Consider the following 17,970-nt stretch of genomic DNA (forward strand, 5'->3'; position numbering starts at 1 on the left):
CTTTCTAGTTTTAAAAATAGCCGTGTTTGTCAATAATTATTGTAATTAAAAATATAAGTTGAATTTTATTAAAATTTTTAAGAAATAATTGAATTCTTTCAAAGAATTTATTATTAATATTGTAATGAAAATAATTCATTCTTTTCGAGGAATTAAATTTAGATTGTATTAAAAATAATTCAATTCTTATAAGAAGAATTTAATAATTTTTTTAAATTAACAAGTAATTTTTAAATTCTTTCTTCAAATTTTATTAAAACCGAATTTAAGATAATTGAAATCCTGTGAAGCATTTAATTATTTATGAAAATAATTGAATTCTTGTGAACTATTTTATTAGAATTTTTGAAAATAATTGAATTTTCAAGAAGAAATTTATTGCTTTTAAAAATAATTGAATTCTTGTGATGATAATTGTTATTTATGAAAATAATTGAATTCTTTTGCGAAATTTTATCAAAACACTACCTAGATTTCTCGAAAGAATTTAATTATTTTCAAAAATTTTAATAAAATTCTTTGAAACAATTCAATTAATCGCAATTATTTTCAAAAGAATTTTGATTTATTGAATACAATTATTTTTTAAAGTTTTGATAAAATTCTTCGAAAGAAGATATATTTATTTATTATTACTTCAGAGTTTATTGACTAAGGTTTGATAAAATTCTTTACAATTCAATTTTTATTTTCTCTTTCATTTTCACTTTGATAAATTTTTGTGTTTACTTTCACTTCAATAGATTTTTATTTTCACTTATTTGATAGTGAAAATATCAAAGTGAAAATATAAATCTCTCAAGATGAAAGTAAAAGTTAATATGAAAGTGAAAATAGAAATGAAACTGTACAATTAATCCCCAGACTGCAATAATTCAGATAAATAATTTCCAAAGTCAGAAATAACAAATAGGGTTTAATAAACAAAAAGAAAAATAAACAGCCAATCATTGTCAAATGTAAGCTACATTTTATTGTTGCTGCTCTTTCTTACAGAACGTTCGTTATTATTAATTAATTATTCTACTATAGAGTAGTCAATCGATTTATTTAGTAATCAATATTATAAATTTAACATGCCTAAAATATACACGAATTGTTTATAAATGTAACATTCTGAACCAAGACTCGACTCCGAATTAGAGTAGAGAGCAGCTTGTGCAAGCACAAAAAAAAATAAAATTTTTTTTTTGTTTTTACTTTCGTATGTTACGTTTTTTTTTTTAAATAAAAAAAGTTTTCTTTCTTTTCTCTAAAGGCATTCAAATATCGACTACAGTAAATTATCCACCTTACGGTAGCGAAACGTAGACTTAAGAAACTTCCATAATTTTATCTTTTTCTTTTTTTTTTTAATTTAATTTAATTTTCTTAAGGACATCGCTTCGCGAATCCTTTGACTCCCAAGTCGAACAATGCTGCCTTGAATTATGTTCGGACTGCAATTCGTACGCATTGCAGATTTTAAAAATATTCGCAGGAAAAAAATAGACAACAATAAATGCTTTTTTTATTATCTTAAAAAATGAAAAATAATTTAAACTTCATTCACAGCAGCATCTTGTTAAGACTTGTTTCTTTTTATATGTATACACAAATAAAAAATAAAAATATGTCGTGTATAAAAGACTTTGGAAGAGAAAACAAAATAGTTTTTCTGTTTTTTTTCTGATTAGTCGCTCCTTTTTTTATTGTTTTATTGCTCTCTCTCGCTCTTTCTTCTTCTTCTTTTTCTTCTTTTTTTTTTATTCGAAACACGACAATTGAAGATAGTTTTGTGTTTTTATATCTTCTTGTTTCACTGATACCTTTGGTCCTTAAAAATCCAAGTTCTTGGTTCAATTACTGCATAGCGACGGCGCCGCGGTTCTTCTTTTTTTTTTCTTTTTTGATCGTATCAGATGGGAGTCATTGGAAAAAGGATAGTATGGGTTTTTTTTCGGGGAAGCAGAATGGCTCCGTGATGGAGTTTGTCAAGGGACGGCACAATCCAATAGGAAACACGTAGCCTCTCAGAATTGGAATCCTTCGTTTGGAATTTTTGGTTGCACATCAAATTGGTATGATGATTCTCCTAGTTGTGGTGCAACGTTCACGTCGTCCGCCTGAAAGAAATGTAGAGTAGAATTTAAAATATAAAATCGTTTGTAAAAAAAATAAGTAAATAAATCAGGGTTGCCACTAAAAAATATTCTGATTCACTATAAAAATTATTAGATACTATCATACATGGTGCCTACTATTTTCATTCAACAAAATTCACAGATTTTTCTCGGCTTTGCTCTAATTTTTTTCCCGGTTTTTTTTTCTCATAAAATTTAAATTTATTTGATTTCGAACATAAATAAATCAACAAATGGCTTCCAAAATTTTTATTAGAGTTTTTATGAATAATTAAATTCTTTTGACGAGTTTCTTGAAATTTTTTTAAAATAATGTTTTTTTAATAATTTTAATTAAAAATTTGGAAAATAATCACTGAATTCTATAACATTGAGTCTAAATTTTATGATTACACTTTGAAAAAGATTTCAAAAAAGTAAAACTTGTTTATTTTTTATTATAAAAAGTTGAAAAAGGGGACAAATTAGCAAAAAAAAGGGGGGAAAGGTGATAAAATTAAAATAAGATGGCAAAAGGGTCACATCTGTGATACCTGTAAAAGAAATTTTTGAAAGAGAAAGAAAAATTGTCTCACCTCTTCTGCGAAATATTGCTCAATAATATCGTACGCCAATTTGTAAATATCTACGTTCTCGTGATTTTGTAGGGCCTCAATCTTATCAAGTCCAGAACATTCTTCAATCATATTGGCCAATTGTTCCACTTGGGCACCGGCGAGCTTGAGCATATTATGAATTCCGTCGAGTACAACTTGCACGACTTGTGTGTCTTTACACGAAAGGAGATCACAGAAAGGCGAAATCACTCCTTCTTGAATGAGTCGTGAAACTTGTTCCCTGGTTCCGCTTATCGTCAAATTACTAATTGCCCATGCGGCTTCCTTTTGCGTTTGGAATTCTCCCTGAAAACATATTTTTCCACATTAGTACTTTCCGTCGTAGTTTTAATAAACTAATTATCAAATTTTCAATTTATCCAATTACCATTTAATCAAATTTTCAATTTATCAAATTTCCATTTAATCAAATTTTCAATTTATCAAATTTCCATTTAATCAAATTTTCAATTTATCAAATTTTCATTTTATCAAATTTTCAATTTAGAGGTTTTTATCAAATTTCCATTTAATGAAATATTCAATTTAGAGTTTTAAATTGATGATCAGCTCCGAGAATAATACTCACCTTGGACAAATTGCGAATGATGTGTGGTAAGAGTCCAGCATCGATAACAGCCTGGACTTGTGTTTGATTTCCGGCGGTGATGTTCGATAAGAACCAAACGGCTTCTTTACAAATTTTCTCCTTTGGATGCGTCAGCAAATTTGTGAAATGAGACAATGCGTCACAATTCAGGACAACTTGCGTTTGCTCATCAGTTCCAGTGACAATATTACCAACTGCTCTGAGCGCTGCGGTTTGCACTTTGACTTCCTTGTGTGACAAAAGTGGAATTAATCGTGGAACAACGCCACTGTCAATGACCAATTGTATTTGTTCATTACCGCCGTCAGTCAAATAACTTAACGCCCAAACCGTGTCAACGAGAATCTGCAATTAAATTCAATTTTAGTAAACTAAAAAAGATAATAACAAAAGAAAATCGAAAAGAAGCAAAAAAAAAAACGAAAAGAAGCAAAAAAACGAAAAAAAACAAACAAAAATGGAGAGAAAAGAAAAAGTGAAAAAGAATGAAAAAAATTGTCTGATTTTTAAATAAAAATTTTCGAAAACTCACATTGATGTCCGTGTGATGAATCAACATATTAAGGGCGGGAAGTATGTCCTTAATTGTTTGAACAGGAGGCGGAGGATCTTTATTTCGACATAAATTGACAATAACCCAGGTGACATTGCGAAGGAAAGTGAGTGGTATATCTGGCTTAATAAACGTAAGCAATGGTTGTACAACACCAAGACTGATCACATAATCTCGTGGAACTGGACCATCTCCAATAATATTTCCTATAATGAACAAAAAAAGTCAAGACTTCAATTTTCCTTTCAAATTCAAATTTCCAAACCAAATTACGATTGAACGGAATTTTTTTCCAAAATTACTTTTAATCAAACCTACCACTTTTTCATTTTAAAAACGGAAAAAAGGGCTTTCTAACAATAACAATCATGTTTTCTTATATAATTAAAATTTAGGGCATAAACATTGAAAAGAAGATCAAAAATTGTAAACTCTCAAGTAATTTTTGAAAAAATTTTTTCTAATTATGCTTTTAGAGAATATTTAATTTTAGATCGAATGAGATCTTTTAGATCAGAATTCGTTAAAAACTAACTGCAGAGTTGCTACAGTATCAATTTATTTAAATTCCATGACAAATTGTAAAATTGTTTCAATAAATTTTTATCTTATTTTACGCTAAAGGATGACATCATTCACCAATTTAATTAATAATAGTCAGTTTAACAAGTTAATTTTTTGTCCTTCTTTTCCCTGAACATTACAATTCAGTTTTTTTTCTATAATTTTTAACTAAAATTCATCTCTAAATCAATTATTTTTAATAATTTTTGAAAAAGTTCGTTGTTTTTGAAAATTTTGAAAAAATTGAATTGCTTTGAAGAATTTTTGAAAGTAATTGTAAATTCTTACGAGGAATTCAATAAATTATAATTTTTATTGACAATAATTGAATACTTATAAGAAATTTTATAGAAATTTTTGAAAATAATTGTATTCATCTAAAGAATTTTATTATTTATCAAAAAAATTGAATTTTTGCAAAGAATTTTAAAAATTTATTTAAAAAAATTGAATTCTTTCGAGAAACTTTATTGTAATTGAATTCCTGCGAAGATTTTTTTATTGATAAAAATAATTGTCGTCTTGCAAATTTTTTCGACGAATTTAATTAAAATTGAATTTAAAATAATTGAATTTTGGAGTGATTGATATCTTCAAGTTTTTTAATAATTAAAGATGACCTAGAGATAAAATCATTATTTTATATTATAAGAATTATCTACTGTAACTTCTTCAAAATTATTTTCATCACTTCAATTCAATTATTATTTTCTACAATTTTTAACTAAAATTCTAAAAATAAATAAATTCTTCTCTAAATCAACTATTATTAATCATTTTTGAAAAAATTCTTTCAGAATTTTCAAAATCATTTGTTTACAATTCAATTTTAAGTGAAATTTAGATCATTTGGAAATTCTTCAATTAAATATATATTAGAAATTAAAAACTTCAAATATTTTCAAAAAAATTCAATTAAACTTTTTCGAAAAAATTAATTCTATAAAGAATTTTTTGTTAAAAATATGAAAAATTCAAATCTTTCAAAAATTTTAATTTGAAACCTTTTCAAAATTAAATTATTTCTAAAAATTCATCATATAGATCTTTTTATTCAATTATCTAAAATTTAAATTAAAATTTATTTTTAAATCAATTATTTAAATAAAAAAATCATTTATTGAATGACTGAATGTTTCTTAAAATTCAATTTTCATAAAGAAGTTTATCAACAAATTTTTAAATAATTAAATTCTTTCAACGAATTTTAATAAAATTTTTAATAATTACGTTTTTTGAGAAATTCAATTAAAAATGTTTTAAAAATTATAGAAATTCTGCAATAGTATTATTTATGAGAATAATTGAATTCTTGTAAAAAATTTTATTATTTATGAAAATAATTGAATTCCTGTAAAAAAATGTTATTATTTATGAAAATAATTGAATTGTTACGAAGAAATTCATAAAAAATTTGTAAATAATTGAATTCTTGAAAAATTTTTATTATTTATGTAAATAATTAAATGTTTGCGTAGAATTTTATTACAGTTTTTTTCAAATAATTGATTTTTTTTGGAAAATTTTAATAAAATAGTAGGTATTGGAAATCATTGAATTGAGGGAAATTTTGTAAATAATTGAAATTTTGTCGAGAATTTTATTAAAATAATTGAATTTCAGAGAATTTTTTTATTTATAAAGATAATAATTGGGATTATGTCGAGATTTTTTTTTTGTAAATTTTGAACATAATTGAATTTCAGTGAAAAATTTTGTTATCTTTTGAAAATAATTGAATTTCTGCAATTATTTGTAACTTCTTCAAAATTCAATTTTTTTAAAGTGCTTTTACCTAAAATTCTTCTATGAGTTCATTATTTTTAATAATTAATTTCAGAAGAATTTGAATTATTAAAATTTTTCAAAAGTCTATTAAAATTTCTAATTAAATTCATTCAAAATTGAAATTTTATAAAATTTTAAATTGAAACCGTTTAAAGTTCATTTATTTATGAAAATTGTAAACACAACTCTTTTAAAATTCAATGAATGTTGAAATATTTAAGTAAAATTATGAATTAAAAAATTTATAACAAATAATTTTATAATAGTTCTTCAAAAATTAAGTTATTTAAGGTCATGTTATTCAGTGGTCACGTGCCCCATAGTAAAATATATGGAGCACGTGACCACTGAATAACATGACCTTAAATAAAATTATTATCAGAAATAGAAAAAATTAAAGGTTTTGCATTAGAATTCGTGGTAATTTCATAATTTTAAAGCAAACAAGACACAAAAATTCAGAAATTTTTTTATGAATTCTAAGAATTTAATTTTTTTCAATACTTTTAATAAAATTTCTTGATTTTTTCCTGACTTCCCTGACCTGTGGCAACTCTGTATTTGTATTTTTTTTTTTTTTTACTTTTTCAGAACGAAAAATTGGGGTTGGTCCGCTTAAAAGTAATTTTCCTTTTTTTTAGTAAAACTAATTAATAAAATTTTACCTAAAGCCCAAACAGCCTGTTCGCATACATTCTGTTGACTCGAGAGTAAAAGATGTAAAAAGAGAGGGACGGCACCGGCCGCAACAACTGCCTGCGTTTGAGCAGATGTTCCACTGGCAATATTCGTGAGGGCCCAGGCTGCTTCGAATTGCAAAGATGGACTGGAATTTTTCAAAATCAGTCGAAAATTAGAAATTTGGGCCATAAAATGTATAAACAAAAAGAAAATCAAAATGAAAAATTCTAGTATTGTAAATGTTTAATTTAGATTATTAATATTTTTTTTAACCTTACCTATCGTGTTGTTCCAAACAACGAACTAATATTGGCAGAATACCACTTTCTATTAACGGATCAATTGGTGGATTACGATCTGAAGAAAGTAATTTTCTTGCTGATTGTACGGCTAATAATTGCTCCGCTGGATCTGCACTTCCAGCTTTCATAACTAATTCCTCGAGGTTCATTTTTGACAATTGTTTGTCAATGTCATCTTCATCTGGAAAGAAACAATTTATCAATTTTCATCCACTTTTGCCGAGAAAACAATCATTTAAATCCAATTTACCTGTGGAATCTGTTACCGGAACGTTTCTTCTCTTCTGAAGTGTTTCATCTCGTTTATTTTTTCTAAGTTCGACTGTAACCTCATTTCTTCTTCTTCGCATTTCCTGCAGAAAAAAACAAATTTTCAAATATTTAATAAACAAAATTAAAAAATTACTATTAACAAATAAGATTGAAAAAAATCTTGAAAAAATAATTCAAAAACAAAATTACCTTTTCAAAACGAAATTATTACAATAAATTTTGAAATTTAATGGAGTTGATGAATTGATAGAAAAGCGGAAGAAGTGATTCATGAAATATAATGCATAAATCTAGAAGTTTTTATTTTTTGCAAATTTTCCAAAGTAAGGGAACAATACCAACCAACGATGGGATAAAATGAAGAAATTTTTTTTAAATTTTCGAAAACAAATAAGAAAATTATAAAAACAACAAAAATACTTACATCTTGGTCCTTGCCTTTGTTCTTGAATACCATAAAGCGATTCTTCTGCGAGTCAGACGCCATTTTTACAATAACCAATGTTCTCGTGTCTTAACGTCGTTTAATGAGCCGGTAAATAAATCTATTTTTCAGCAAATGTCTCGTTACAATAATTTTTTTTACCTTTTATTTCAATAACAGCATTCCGTTAGCGTGACAATTTTATTAAAACATCAATATGCAAAAATCATGCATAACAAAAAATTGAGAGAATTTCCAACACACACTGTGGTAATAGAATCGATCACGTTTCGACGCGCGAATTGCTTTATTATTTCACTGGGAGAAGTTTGTGGAGAAATAAAAGTTAATTAGTATTAGAAATAAATACTATTACACGATGAATTTACACTGAAAAAGCAAAGCTCAATTATAACATTTGATTTTTTTGTTAAATCACTTTGAGCAATTCGGACGCATATGGCCGTTGTGAACTCAAGAACACGAGGCTGAATCCCAACCCAACTACGGATCCTTAAACACTAATACTGCGCATGTATTGGTTCAAGACAAGATATTATTCACTGATTCAAGCCACCTTATTGGTTACTCTTGGCGCTTTTTTATTAATGACAATTTTCTCCAACCAACCATTTAGCGTTGTAATATTTTTGTACAAATTTTAACACGACCGAATGTTTATTCGTTAATTTGGTAATTTGACTTTTCTTTCGTTAAATTCATTTGTTTTTAAAATGGCGGCGAACTTAAAGGGGTATTCACATTTTTCGCGAGGCAACTTTAAGCTCTGTTCATGATAAACCGAACGCACCCTCTGCCCTTTTTTCTATTTTTTAAATATTCTTTCTTGTTTTGTTTAAGTACTTGACGAATTTGTTTCTATTCTTCTTTCTAAATTGTCTAATATGTGTTTAATAATGAAAATACTAAATAAACATTATTTTTAGTAATTTATTTTTCGTTTTCAAAAAAAGGAACAACCAATAGAATGACTAGTTCCGGACATGCGCTGTTGTCCGTTTTTCTTGTCGTCTGCTAATTCAAAATGTTTTTCTCGCTGGGTGTTTCTTCGGTTTCGAAATTATTGTTTGAAACACCTCAATTAGTCGGAAATGGAGTAAGTAACAAAGTATTTACTGTCTAATTACCAGCTACTATAGAGAAATATAATTGAAAAGTCACGTTTTACTTTATTTTATGAGAAAATGACAAAAAATCGAAAACTAACCTCATTTTGAATCTATATTATTAAAATGTATTAAATCTATTATTTACTTTAAAGTTTAAAATATTATCAGAATTTAGTTTTTAATCATTTTTTTAATAGAATAGAATTTATTTCTTGATGCTACAAATTTTGTTTTATATCTCTTACAACCTTAATCATTTTTTAATAATTATTTTCGTTGCAATTCTAATGTTATTGTAAAATATTCGAAAATTACAGGCCTCTGATATTATGACTTTTTCGACTTAATTTCAAAAATTGAGACTTTTCCGAGTTTCCTTCTAAATATTGCAACAAAATACCAAAATTTTTAGTATCAATTGCAAATTATTTCGATTTTTCTAGTGTGAAAAATAACTATAGACAAATTTCAATAATTATTTTTGTATAATTTTTCTAATATTAAATTTTCGAAACATACAATTTAAAAGATTTGGAATAATTGAAATTCTGTAAAATTTAATTAAAAATAATTGATTTTTTTCAAGTATTATTATTACAATTTTTGAAAATCAACTTTTGAAGAAATTTAATTGCAAAACTTTGTGAAAATAATTGAAATCTCAAAAAAATTTAATGAAAAACCTTTAAGTGTAAATTTATATAAAAGAAAATTAATAAAAACTAGCTTCTAAAAAAGAATATTAAAATTTTGTTTCAAGAAGTAATTCTTAGAATCTTTTTCATTATAAATTTTTAAAATTCAATTATTTTCAATATTTTCAAAAAAATAATTCCGAAAATTCAAATACATAGGTACAAAAAGTAATACAAACATTAAAATTTTTCAGAATTATTTTGAATACAATTTTAATAAAATTTCATAAAATAATTCAATTTTTTTTTAATTTTCAATATTTTTCGAAAAAATATTAACAATATTTTTCAAATATTTTCTAAAATTTTAATAAATCCTTCTAAGCAATTCAATTGTTTTTTAAAGTTTAAAAAAAAATGTTTCGAAATAAACCAATTATTTTGTAAAATTTTAATAAATCCTTTAAAACAATTCAATTATTTTTAAAAGGAGTAAAATTCATCGCAAGAGTTAAATTATTTTTTATAAATATTAAAAAATTCCTCTAAGGAATTTAATTATTTTCAATACAATTTTAATAAAGTTCAATAATAAATTAATTATTTTCTATATTTAAATAAAATTCCTTGATTTTACCAAAACTCAATTGTTTTAAAAAGATTTTATCAAATTTCAATTATTTTTTAAAAATTTTACCAAAATTCAATTGGTTGAAAATTTTTTAATTGTATATATAATTGAAAGACTATTATCTTTAAAAAATTATTTACAAATATTTTCAAAAGATTAATTTTAAGAGTTTCTTTATTATAATTTTTTAAAAATATTATTTACTTTAAAAAAACATGGGCAATAATTACAATTATAAGATAAAATTTTTGTTGCAACACTAAATTAAATAAGTCGAATTTTTTGACTTTTTATTGTATTTTTAATCGACTAAAGCGACTTTTTTGTGTCTTAAAGTCGATCCGTGGCCTTGAAATTATGAAAAGTTTGTAATATTAATTTAATAATTTGATTTTCATTAAAAGGTCCAACAAGTTCGGAACTATTGGAGTAAAGCATTAACAAGGAGAGATATGAAGAGGAGAAAATTAGCCAAAGAATTTGCACCAACTCGTTTACGTCTCGTTTGTATAAAAAGATGTAAATTATTACCACAAGAAATTAGGGTAAGTATGATAAAATATTTTCATTTAATTTTAATTTGCATACGAGATTTTCTGAATTTTCTTTTTTAAAAACAGGATTGTGCTAGTAAGGATTTTGATTTTGTACCACGACAATCGGCATTGAGGCAATTAACAGGACGATGTGTTGTAACTTCACGTCCTCGTGGTAATCTTATGAGATGGAGATTATCACGATTCATATTCCGTGATGCGGCGGATCATAATCAACTTTCCGGAGTTCAACGTGCCATGTGGTGATTGAAACTTTATAAATTCAAATTTCCAAACTATGTTTTGTAGAAAAGTCCTGAAATGTTAAAGTAAGTTTATAAAAATAATAAAAATTATACCATTAAGTTAAAAAGTTTATTATTCAATTACTAATTTGGAAAAATTTCCTTTTTTAGTATTTTTTATATTTACTTTATTTTATTTACATATTTACAGTTAATATTTTCCCGATAGAATTTTATTTTTTTTTTAAATTCTTATAAAATTCTATACAAGAAATAAATTATTTCAGATTCAAAATTATAAAAAAAACTACAAAAAGTTTCAAAATTTTAAAAATTGAAGGTCTAGTAAATTTGAAATTACAATACGATTTTAATCAAATTTCTCGAGAAATGTAATTATTCTTTAAAATTTTATTAAAATTCGTCGAACAATTTTAATTGTTTAAAATTTTAGAGAATAATATTAAATATTAAAAGTATTATAGCGTGAATTTTTAGAAATAATTGAATTTTGAAATGGTTTTAAATTTAAATCTTTGAAAATCTTAATTCTTATGGAAAAATAATAATGATTTAAATATTTGTTTATAAGAGAAGTTATTGATTTTTTTCGAATAATTTTACAATTAAAGAAATTCGTAAATAAATGTATTAGAACATTTTTTTTTTGCATCTAATAATTTTTCGAGTGAATCAGAATATTCTTTACGCTCAGGGAAAAAGTCAAAATTTAATCTCTAAATCAGAGAAAAGTTAGGGAAAAACAAAATTAAATTTTTATTTTATTGTTTATTTAATTTACATATTTACAGTAATATTTTTCCGATAGAATATAATTTTTTTGCGAGAAAACTTGGAATAAACACAGATTGCGTGATGCCGCATAATGTGAGTGGCTGATTAAATGATAAATATTCTTGTTATACAAAGTACTTATTATCCATAATTTTCTCGTTAAAGAGTTAATAATTTTCTGATAATCTACTTAATATTTAAAATAAAACTTAATATTTTTATACACAAATTTAATTTTTATTCTTATTCGATTAATTTACCTCACTCTTATAGAAATTGTGGAAAAGGCAAATTAGTGTTTTAATTTTGAAAATTGTTACATTTTGAGATTATGATTAATGAGAAAATTTATTGCAAACTCAGCAGCGTTTTTTGTTAAACACTAATTAATCAATTATACTAACTGATGGAAAAATGCTTTTCATTAAGTAACGAGACGAATTTAATTGACTTTCTATAAAGTAAATATTTAATTTTTATTAAATTGTGGTCGCGAGTCCGATTAGTTGTGATAAGGAAGAGCGCATGTGCTTAACTTTTATTAGTTTTTTAAAGTGATACCTCAGTCACCGTTTTCACTTACAAGAGAGCAGTTTTCAATTATTTGCCTAATTGTCGCGTTTTTCGATATTATTAATAACGTAAGTATAAGAAAAATAATTTATTAGTAAAATATTTTTATTTACTGTTCAAAACTTTCATTTTTTTTCTTTTCTATTTAGTTTTAAAATTACAACTGAAAGGTTTTAATTTTCACTAGTACAAAAAACAATTAATTATTTTGCAATTTGTAAATTATTTTAAATTACAATTTTTTAACAATAATATTTGTTAACATTTCTATAATATTAGAATTAGAAATTATTATTATTATTTTAATAATTTTATAATATTTATTCCTTTGCTTCATTCATCAGTTTCAGATTATACAAGATCGTTATTATAATAATTAATGGATTCACAGCAAAATAATAAATTTCATGTCGGTCTGGAAAAAATCTTCAAAGAGCAGAATTAATATTTTTTTAAAATACTGACTTATTTTTAATTTACATTATTTACCATTGGAGTTTTTAATTTAATTCTTTGGTATAATTTGGCAAACTTTGTTCGTCAATTTTTAGTGTAATTTGATTATTTTAATTTGAACATCAAATTTAAATATCGAATTCGAATAGTTAGTATAGAATGAAAAATTACTAAAAATGAAAAGTTTATCAATGAGAAAAAAGAGCGGGAAGGGAGTAAAAATTACTCCGGTGGATAAAAAAATGGTAATTAAGAAAGTTGAAATTGCGGTCGCCGATTCGTCGTCCAAAGATGGAAATAGTCGGAATAAGGTTTATCCATTTTTTAACGTTTCTGTTGAAAAAAAGGAGAACGACCAATTTCCTGAAAAATCTTTCATTAAACACAATTTACAATTGGAGAAAAGAATCGATTTCAAACGTGGCAATTCCGTGGAATCCCCGGTGAGTGAATTTGAATAATTTTATTTACAAATTGTTGATGTTCATAAATAAATAAATCAATAAATACTTTTACTAATTCTTTAATTCTTCATTAATTACTTTTAGCAATTATTTTACTCTTTATTAATTACTTTACTTTTTACTAATTCATTACTAATTTTTGATTACAGAATCCTGAATCGTTTGCAAATGCAATTGGTCTTGTTCTTTTGTTCTCACAATTTTTCGGCCTCTTACCAATATCAGGGATAAAATCGAATTTACCGGAAAAGTTCAAATTTATGAGAACATCACCAAGGACTATTTACACCTACATTGTAATTATTGGAAGTTTGATCATGTCTTTGATATGTTTGGTTCATATGGTGAAAACTTTAAACACCAGTTCCTTTAAAGTTCACGGTAAAGAAAAGTAATTTTACTTTTTATTTATTTTTTCAATTTTAATTCTCAGCATTCATTAGATTTGTTCTAATTTTTTTATTGTAAAAATAACGATTAGTAATTTTTTTCAGGAGGAATATCAGACGCTACAGTGGGAGCTGTATTTTATGGAAACAGTTTATTTGGAACAATTCTTTTTTTGAATCTCTCACCGGGATGGATCTCTCTTCAACAGGATTGGAGAGCAATGGAGGAATTTATTGATAAGTAATTATTATTCTATTACAACTTTTCACACTACAAGCCACGCGGTCATTTACTAAAATTTACTATGTATTTACCACTTTTTTACAATTTGATATTATTTGGATACTTTTTTTGGATTTTTGATACAAAAAAATACTTTTTTCTTTTTTTGTGGTAATTCTGAGATATTATGAATTATTTTATTAATTATTTATTTTTGTGTTTGAATAATTAAATACTCGTAGAACTTTCTGATAAGAATTGATTTAAAAAAGAATTTTAGTTCAAATTTCAGAAAACATTTCAAAAATTGACAGAATTGAAGTTCTAATTTTTAGAAATAATTTAATTTCAATAGGTTTTACATTGAAATTATTAAATAAAATGTATTTCCTGTGAAAAAATAAATAAAAATATGTATTTCAATATTTAACAAAAAATATTGATAGCTTCTTTCTCCTTTAATATTTAACTGCCGAATGATAAATTCTCTTTCTATAATTATAAAAAATATTGAAGTTTTAAATAATTGAATGCAGAAATTTAGAAAAAAATAGTTTTTTGAAAAATTATGAAAAAAAATGTTGTTTTAAATAAATTATTTTTAAATATAATCGAATTTTTGAAAAATTTTAACTAAAAATTTATAACTAGCGAGTGCAAAGTCTAAAATTATGTTTAGAATTATAGAATTTGTGAGTCTATATTTTATCTTCTAAATTATATTTATTAATTGCGAGAAATTTAATTTTTCAGAGGCAAAGGAGAAAGGCCGAAGTTGAGATGTAAATTTTCACTCATTACTGCTTCAATTTTTATTCCTGCTTTAATTGAACATATTCTCAGTGTGGTTTCGAATACACCTCCTGAAATTTGGGGAAATTCGACGTTTGACAAGTTTCTTCAAATTTACACTATAAAATCACATCCGTTTCTCGTAAAAAATGGTAAAAATTACAAATTATTTTTCATAAAATTACTATTAAATTGATTACTAAAAAATTAATAGTAATATTAATATTTAAAATTAAAATATTAATTACTAGAAATATTAATATTAATTAATACTAATCAAAATTTAATTACTATAACATTGATTAGATATTAAATTAATAGTTAATTAAATTAATTATTAATTACTCTATTAAATAAATAAAATAATAAATTAATTACCAAGAATTAAAAATGTTTCAGTTCCGTACAATTTTACTCTTGGTCTCTACACATTCGTATTGAGCAGAATTGCAACATTCACCTGGAATTTTACCGACGCTTTTATTATGCTGGTATGATTCATTAATCTATTTCCGAATTATAAATTAAACTGAATAAATTTTTTTCCTAATTTATTTACTATTTTTTAGGTTTCTACCGGTTTGGCTGAAAGGTACAAACAATTGAATAAAATAATTTCCAATAATACTTCTGGAACTTTCACGCCTGACGAATGGAAACAACTTCGAGAATATTACGCGATTCTCAGTACTCTAGTGAAAAAAGTCGATCAGAAAATATCATCAATTATCTTTCTGTCCTTCGTGAATAATCTCTATTTCATTTGTCTACAACTTCTCAATGGTCTTTCGTAAGTTCTCTTATTTTTTCTTTTTTGCAAAAAAAAAAAATAGAATATTTTAAATAAAATATCTCTAAGAATTGTAATCTAAAAAATATGTTGATTTCAGACTTCCTGATGACGGGAGAATTGTGAGTGTGATTTATTTTTTCGGTTCATTTTTCTTCTTAATTGGACGAACCGTTGCCGTAACTTTATTGGCGGCGAGAATACACGATCAGAGTAAAATTGCGTTACCCTATCTTTATAATTGTCCGCCTTCGACTTTCACTGGAGAGGTATAATAATAATAAAAATAAAAAAATAAACAAACAAATATCGAATGCATGTTTGAAAATTATAAGTCAGAAATAATTCTCCCATTGCAATTACTGTCACGATAGACATGTTTACATTGAATTTATTTTTTTCATTTGATTCAGGCTCAAAGACTTCAGGTTCAACTCACCACCGATGAAGTGGCCTTGACGGGATTACGATTCTTTTCAATTACAAGAAATTTCATGTTAGCGGTATGAATAAATACTTATCGATTTTTCTAACAATAATTTTTTTTTTTTAATTTTTTCAATTTTGCACCTTTATAAAATATTTTCTTTAATTGAAACTAATAATTTAATTGAAATAAATTTGACTCGCAGTAATCGTTAATTTCATCGTTTTATTTATAAAATAAAGTTCGTTAACTATATAATTTTTAATTACTTTAATTAGCAAAAATTTTTGAAAAATTTTAATAACTCCAAATCGTGTAAAATTTATTTTTAAACAAAATTTTTAATAACATTTCACGAACTAATACAATTATTTTCTAAAATTTTAATAAATCCTCAAAAAAAATTCAATTATTTTTTTAAATAGTAAAATCTTTGCAAAAATTAAAATATTTTCAAGAAAATTTCACGAAATAATTCAATTTCTTTTAATTCGTTATAAAATATTTCAAAAGAATTCAATTATTTACTAAAATTTTAATAAATCCTTCGAAACAATTCAATTTTATTTATAAATTGTACAATTCTTTGCAAAAATTCAATTATTTTCAATAGGTACAATTTTAATAAAATTTCATAAAAGAATTCAATTTTTACAAAATTTTTAATAATATTTTTCGAAAAAATTCAATTATATTTCTAAATAGTAAAATTCTTTGCAAAAATACAATTATTTTTAATTCCATTTTTAATAAAATTTCCTGAAAGAATTCAATTTTTAATAATATTTACCGAAAAATTTCAATTAATTTTTAAATTTTTAATAAATCCTTTAAAACAATTCAATAATTTTTTTAAATAGTAAAATCTTTGCTAAAATTCAATTATTTTCAAGAAAATTTCACTACAATTAATTTATTTTTTGAATAGTAAAATTTCTGCAAAAATTCAATTATTTTTTTAAAATTTAATAAATCCTTTGAAACAATTTAATTATTTTTTCAAATAGAAAAATCTTTGCAAAAATTCAATCATTTTCAAGAAAATTTCACTAAAGAATTCAATTTTTTTCTTAATTCGTTATAAAATTTTTCAAAATAATTCAATTATATTTTAAAATTTTAATACAATTCAATTATTCAATGATTATTTTCAATTATTAAGAAACACGATTATTTTAAAAACTTGAAAGAAATTATTCATAAAATTCAATTATTTTCAAAATTTCCATTTAAAATTGTTAAAGAAACTACATTATTTAAAAAAATTTAAAGGAATTCTTCAAGAAGAATTTAATTGGAATTTTGAAAAATTTTAACAAAATTCTTTACGAGAATTCAATTATTTTCCTAAATAATAAAATTCTTCGAAGGAATTCTATTATTATTAAAACTTTTGATAAAATTCTTTCCAACAATAAAGAAATTCGTAAATAAATTTAACAGGAACATTTTTTTGAGTCAAATTTTTTTCTTTATTTTCTAAAAATTCAAGAATTTTCAATTTTATTTTCAATTAAAATTTATAATTGACAAATAGAATTTATTAATTACTTTTATTGAAAATACTGAAAGAAATTACTGAAAATATTTGTAGTTAAATTTACTACTAAAATTTTTCCAGTATTGTTAAAATTATAATTATTTTTGTCACAGGTGGCTGGAGCTATTGTAACGTACGAAGTTGTGCTTCTGCAATTCAACATGGCTTTGCAAAAGTAAATGCGGAAATAGAAAGAAATAAAGACGAAAGCAATAAAAAAAGGACTTAAGGATTTAAAGTAAAAGAGGATTTGAGTAATATGTGATTTTGTTATCTCGTGATGAGCTTTTTTTTATTATGATTAACTCTGATGCAAGATAATTTCTATCTACTCAAAAAACAGTATTATATTATACAAAACTTTTTTATATGAATAAAATCATCGTATATAACAAATTTTCGAACAATATAATTTATATTTAATTAACAG

General features: G+C 24.0%; 3 protein-coding genes across 3 annotated transcripts; 2 read left to right on the forward strand and 1 right to left on the reverse strand.

The window, feature by feature from the left end:
• Positions 1-947: 947 nt before the first annotated feature.
• Positions 948-8,620, reverse strand: LOC122499877 (importin subunit alpha-3). Its single transcript, XM_043608443.1, has 8 exons — positions 7,915-8,620; positions 7,468-7,570; positions 7,194-7,398; positions 6,900-7,060; positions 3,862-4,088; positions 3,309-3,674; positions 2,699-3,025; positions 948-2,105 (listed from the first exon to the last, which is right to left on the reverse strand). The coding sequence occupies exons 1-8, from the start codon at positions 7,975-7,977 to the stop codon at positions 2,013-2,015; spliced, it is 1,545 nt and encodes a 514-aa protein (XP_043464378.1). The 5' UTR covers positions 7,978-8,620; the 3' UTR covers positions 948-2,012.
• Positions 8,621-8,902: 282 nt separating this feature from the next.
• On the forward strand, positions 8,903-11,219 carry LOC122499879 (28S ribosomal protein S14, mitochondrial). Its single transcript, XM_043608444.1, has 3 exons — positions 8,903-9,031; positions 10,715-10,855; positions 10,931-11,219. The coding sequence occupies exons 1-3, from the start codon at positions 8,960-8,962 to the stop codon at positions 11,111-11,113; spliced, it is 396 nt and encodes a 131-aa protein (XP_043464379.1). The 5' UTR covers positions 8,903-8,959; the 3' UTR covers positions 11,114-11,219.
• A 1,757-nt stretch (positions 11,220-12,976) lies between these two features.
• LOC122499883 (gustatory receptor for sugar taste 64f-like) lies at positions 12,977-17,969 on the forward strand. Its single transcript, XM_043608453.1, has 9 exons — positions 12,977-13,358; positions 13,529-13,760; positions 13,874-14,009; positions 14,745-14,935; positions 15,183-15,274; positions 15,353-15,573; positions 15,674-15,842; positions 15,987-16,076; positions 17,654-17,969. The coding sequence occupies exons 1-9, from the start codon at positions 13,092-13,094 to the stop codon at positions 17,717-17,719; spliced, it is 1,464 nt and encodes a 487-aa protein (XP_043464388.1). The 5' UTR covers positions 12,977-13,091; the 3' UTR covers positions 17,720-17,969.
• The last annotated feature ends 1 nt before the right edge of the window (position 17,970 follows it).

Source organism: Leptopilina heterotoma, unplaced genomic scaffold (assembly GCF_015476425.1).
Source record: "Leptopilina heterotoma isolate Lh14 unplaced genomic scaffold, ASM1547642v1 Lhet_177, whole genome shotgun sequence".
Lineage (NCBI taxonomy): Eukaryota > Metazoa > Arthropoda > Insecta > Hymenoptera > Figitidae > Leptopilina > Leptopilina heterotoma.

What these genes read in the sequence shown, in the direction of transcription:
- LOC122499877 (XM_043608443.1), bottom strand. Translation starts at nt 7,977, where the DNA reads ATGGCGTCTGACTCGCAGAAGAATCGCTTTATGGTATTCAAGAACAAA. An exon ending in TGTTTGGAACAACACGATAG is followed by an intron (nt 7,061 to 7,193) that starts GTAAGGTTAAAA and finishes GAAAAATTCCAG; the next exon opens with TCCATCTTTGCAATTCGAAG. An exon ending in TTCATCACACGGACATCAAT is followed by an intron (nt 3,675 to 3,861) that starts GTGAGTTTTCGA and finishes ATTTAATTGCAG; the next exon opens with ATTCTCGTTGACACGGTTTG.
- LOC122499883 (XM_043608453.1), top strand. Translation starts at nt 13,092, where the DNA reads ATGAAAAGTTTATCAATGAGAAAAAAGAGCGGGAAGGGAGTAAAAATT. An exon ending in TCCGTTTCTCGTAAAAAATG is followed by an intron (nt 14,936 to 15,182) that starts GTAAAAATTACA and finishes AAAATGTTTCAG; the next exon opens with TTCCGTACAATTTTACTCTT. An exon ending in CCGACGCTTTTATTATGCTG is followed by an intron (nt 15,275 to 15,352) that starts GTATGATTCATT and finishes ACTATTTTTTAG; the next exon opens with GTTTCTACCGGTTTGGCTGA.
- LOC122499879 (XM_043608444.1), top strand. Translation starts at nt 8,960, where the DNA reads ATGTTTTTCTCGCTGGGTGTTTCTTCGGTTTCGAAATTATTGTTTGAA. An exon ending in CTCAATTAGTCGGAAATGGA is followed by an intron (nt 9,032 to 10,714) that starts GTAAGTAACAAA and finishes TTTCATTAAAAG; the next exon opens with GTCCAACAAGTTCGGAACTA. An exon ending in TATTACCACAAGAAATTAGG is followed by an intron (nt 10,856 to 10,930) that starts GTAAGTATGATA and finishes TTTTAAAAACAG; the next exon opens with GATTGTGCTAGTAAGGATTT.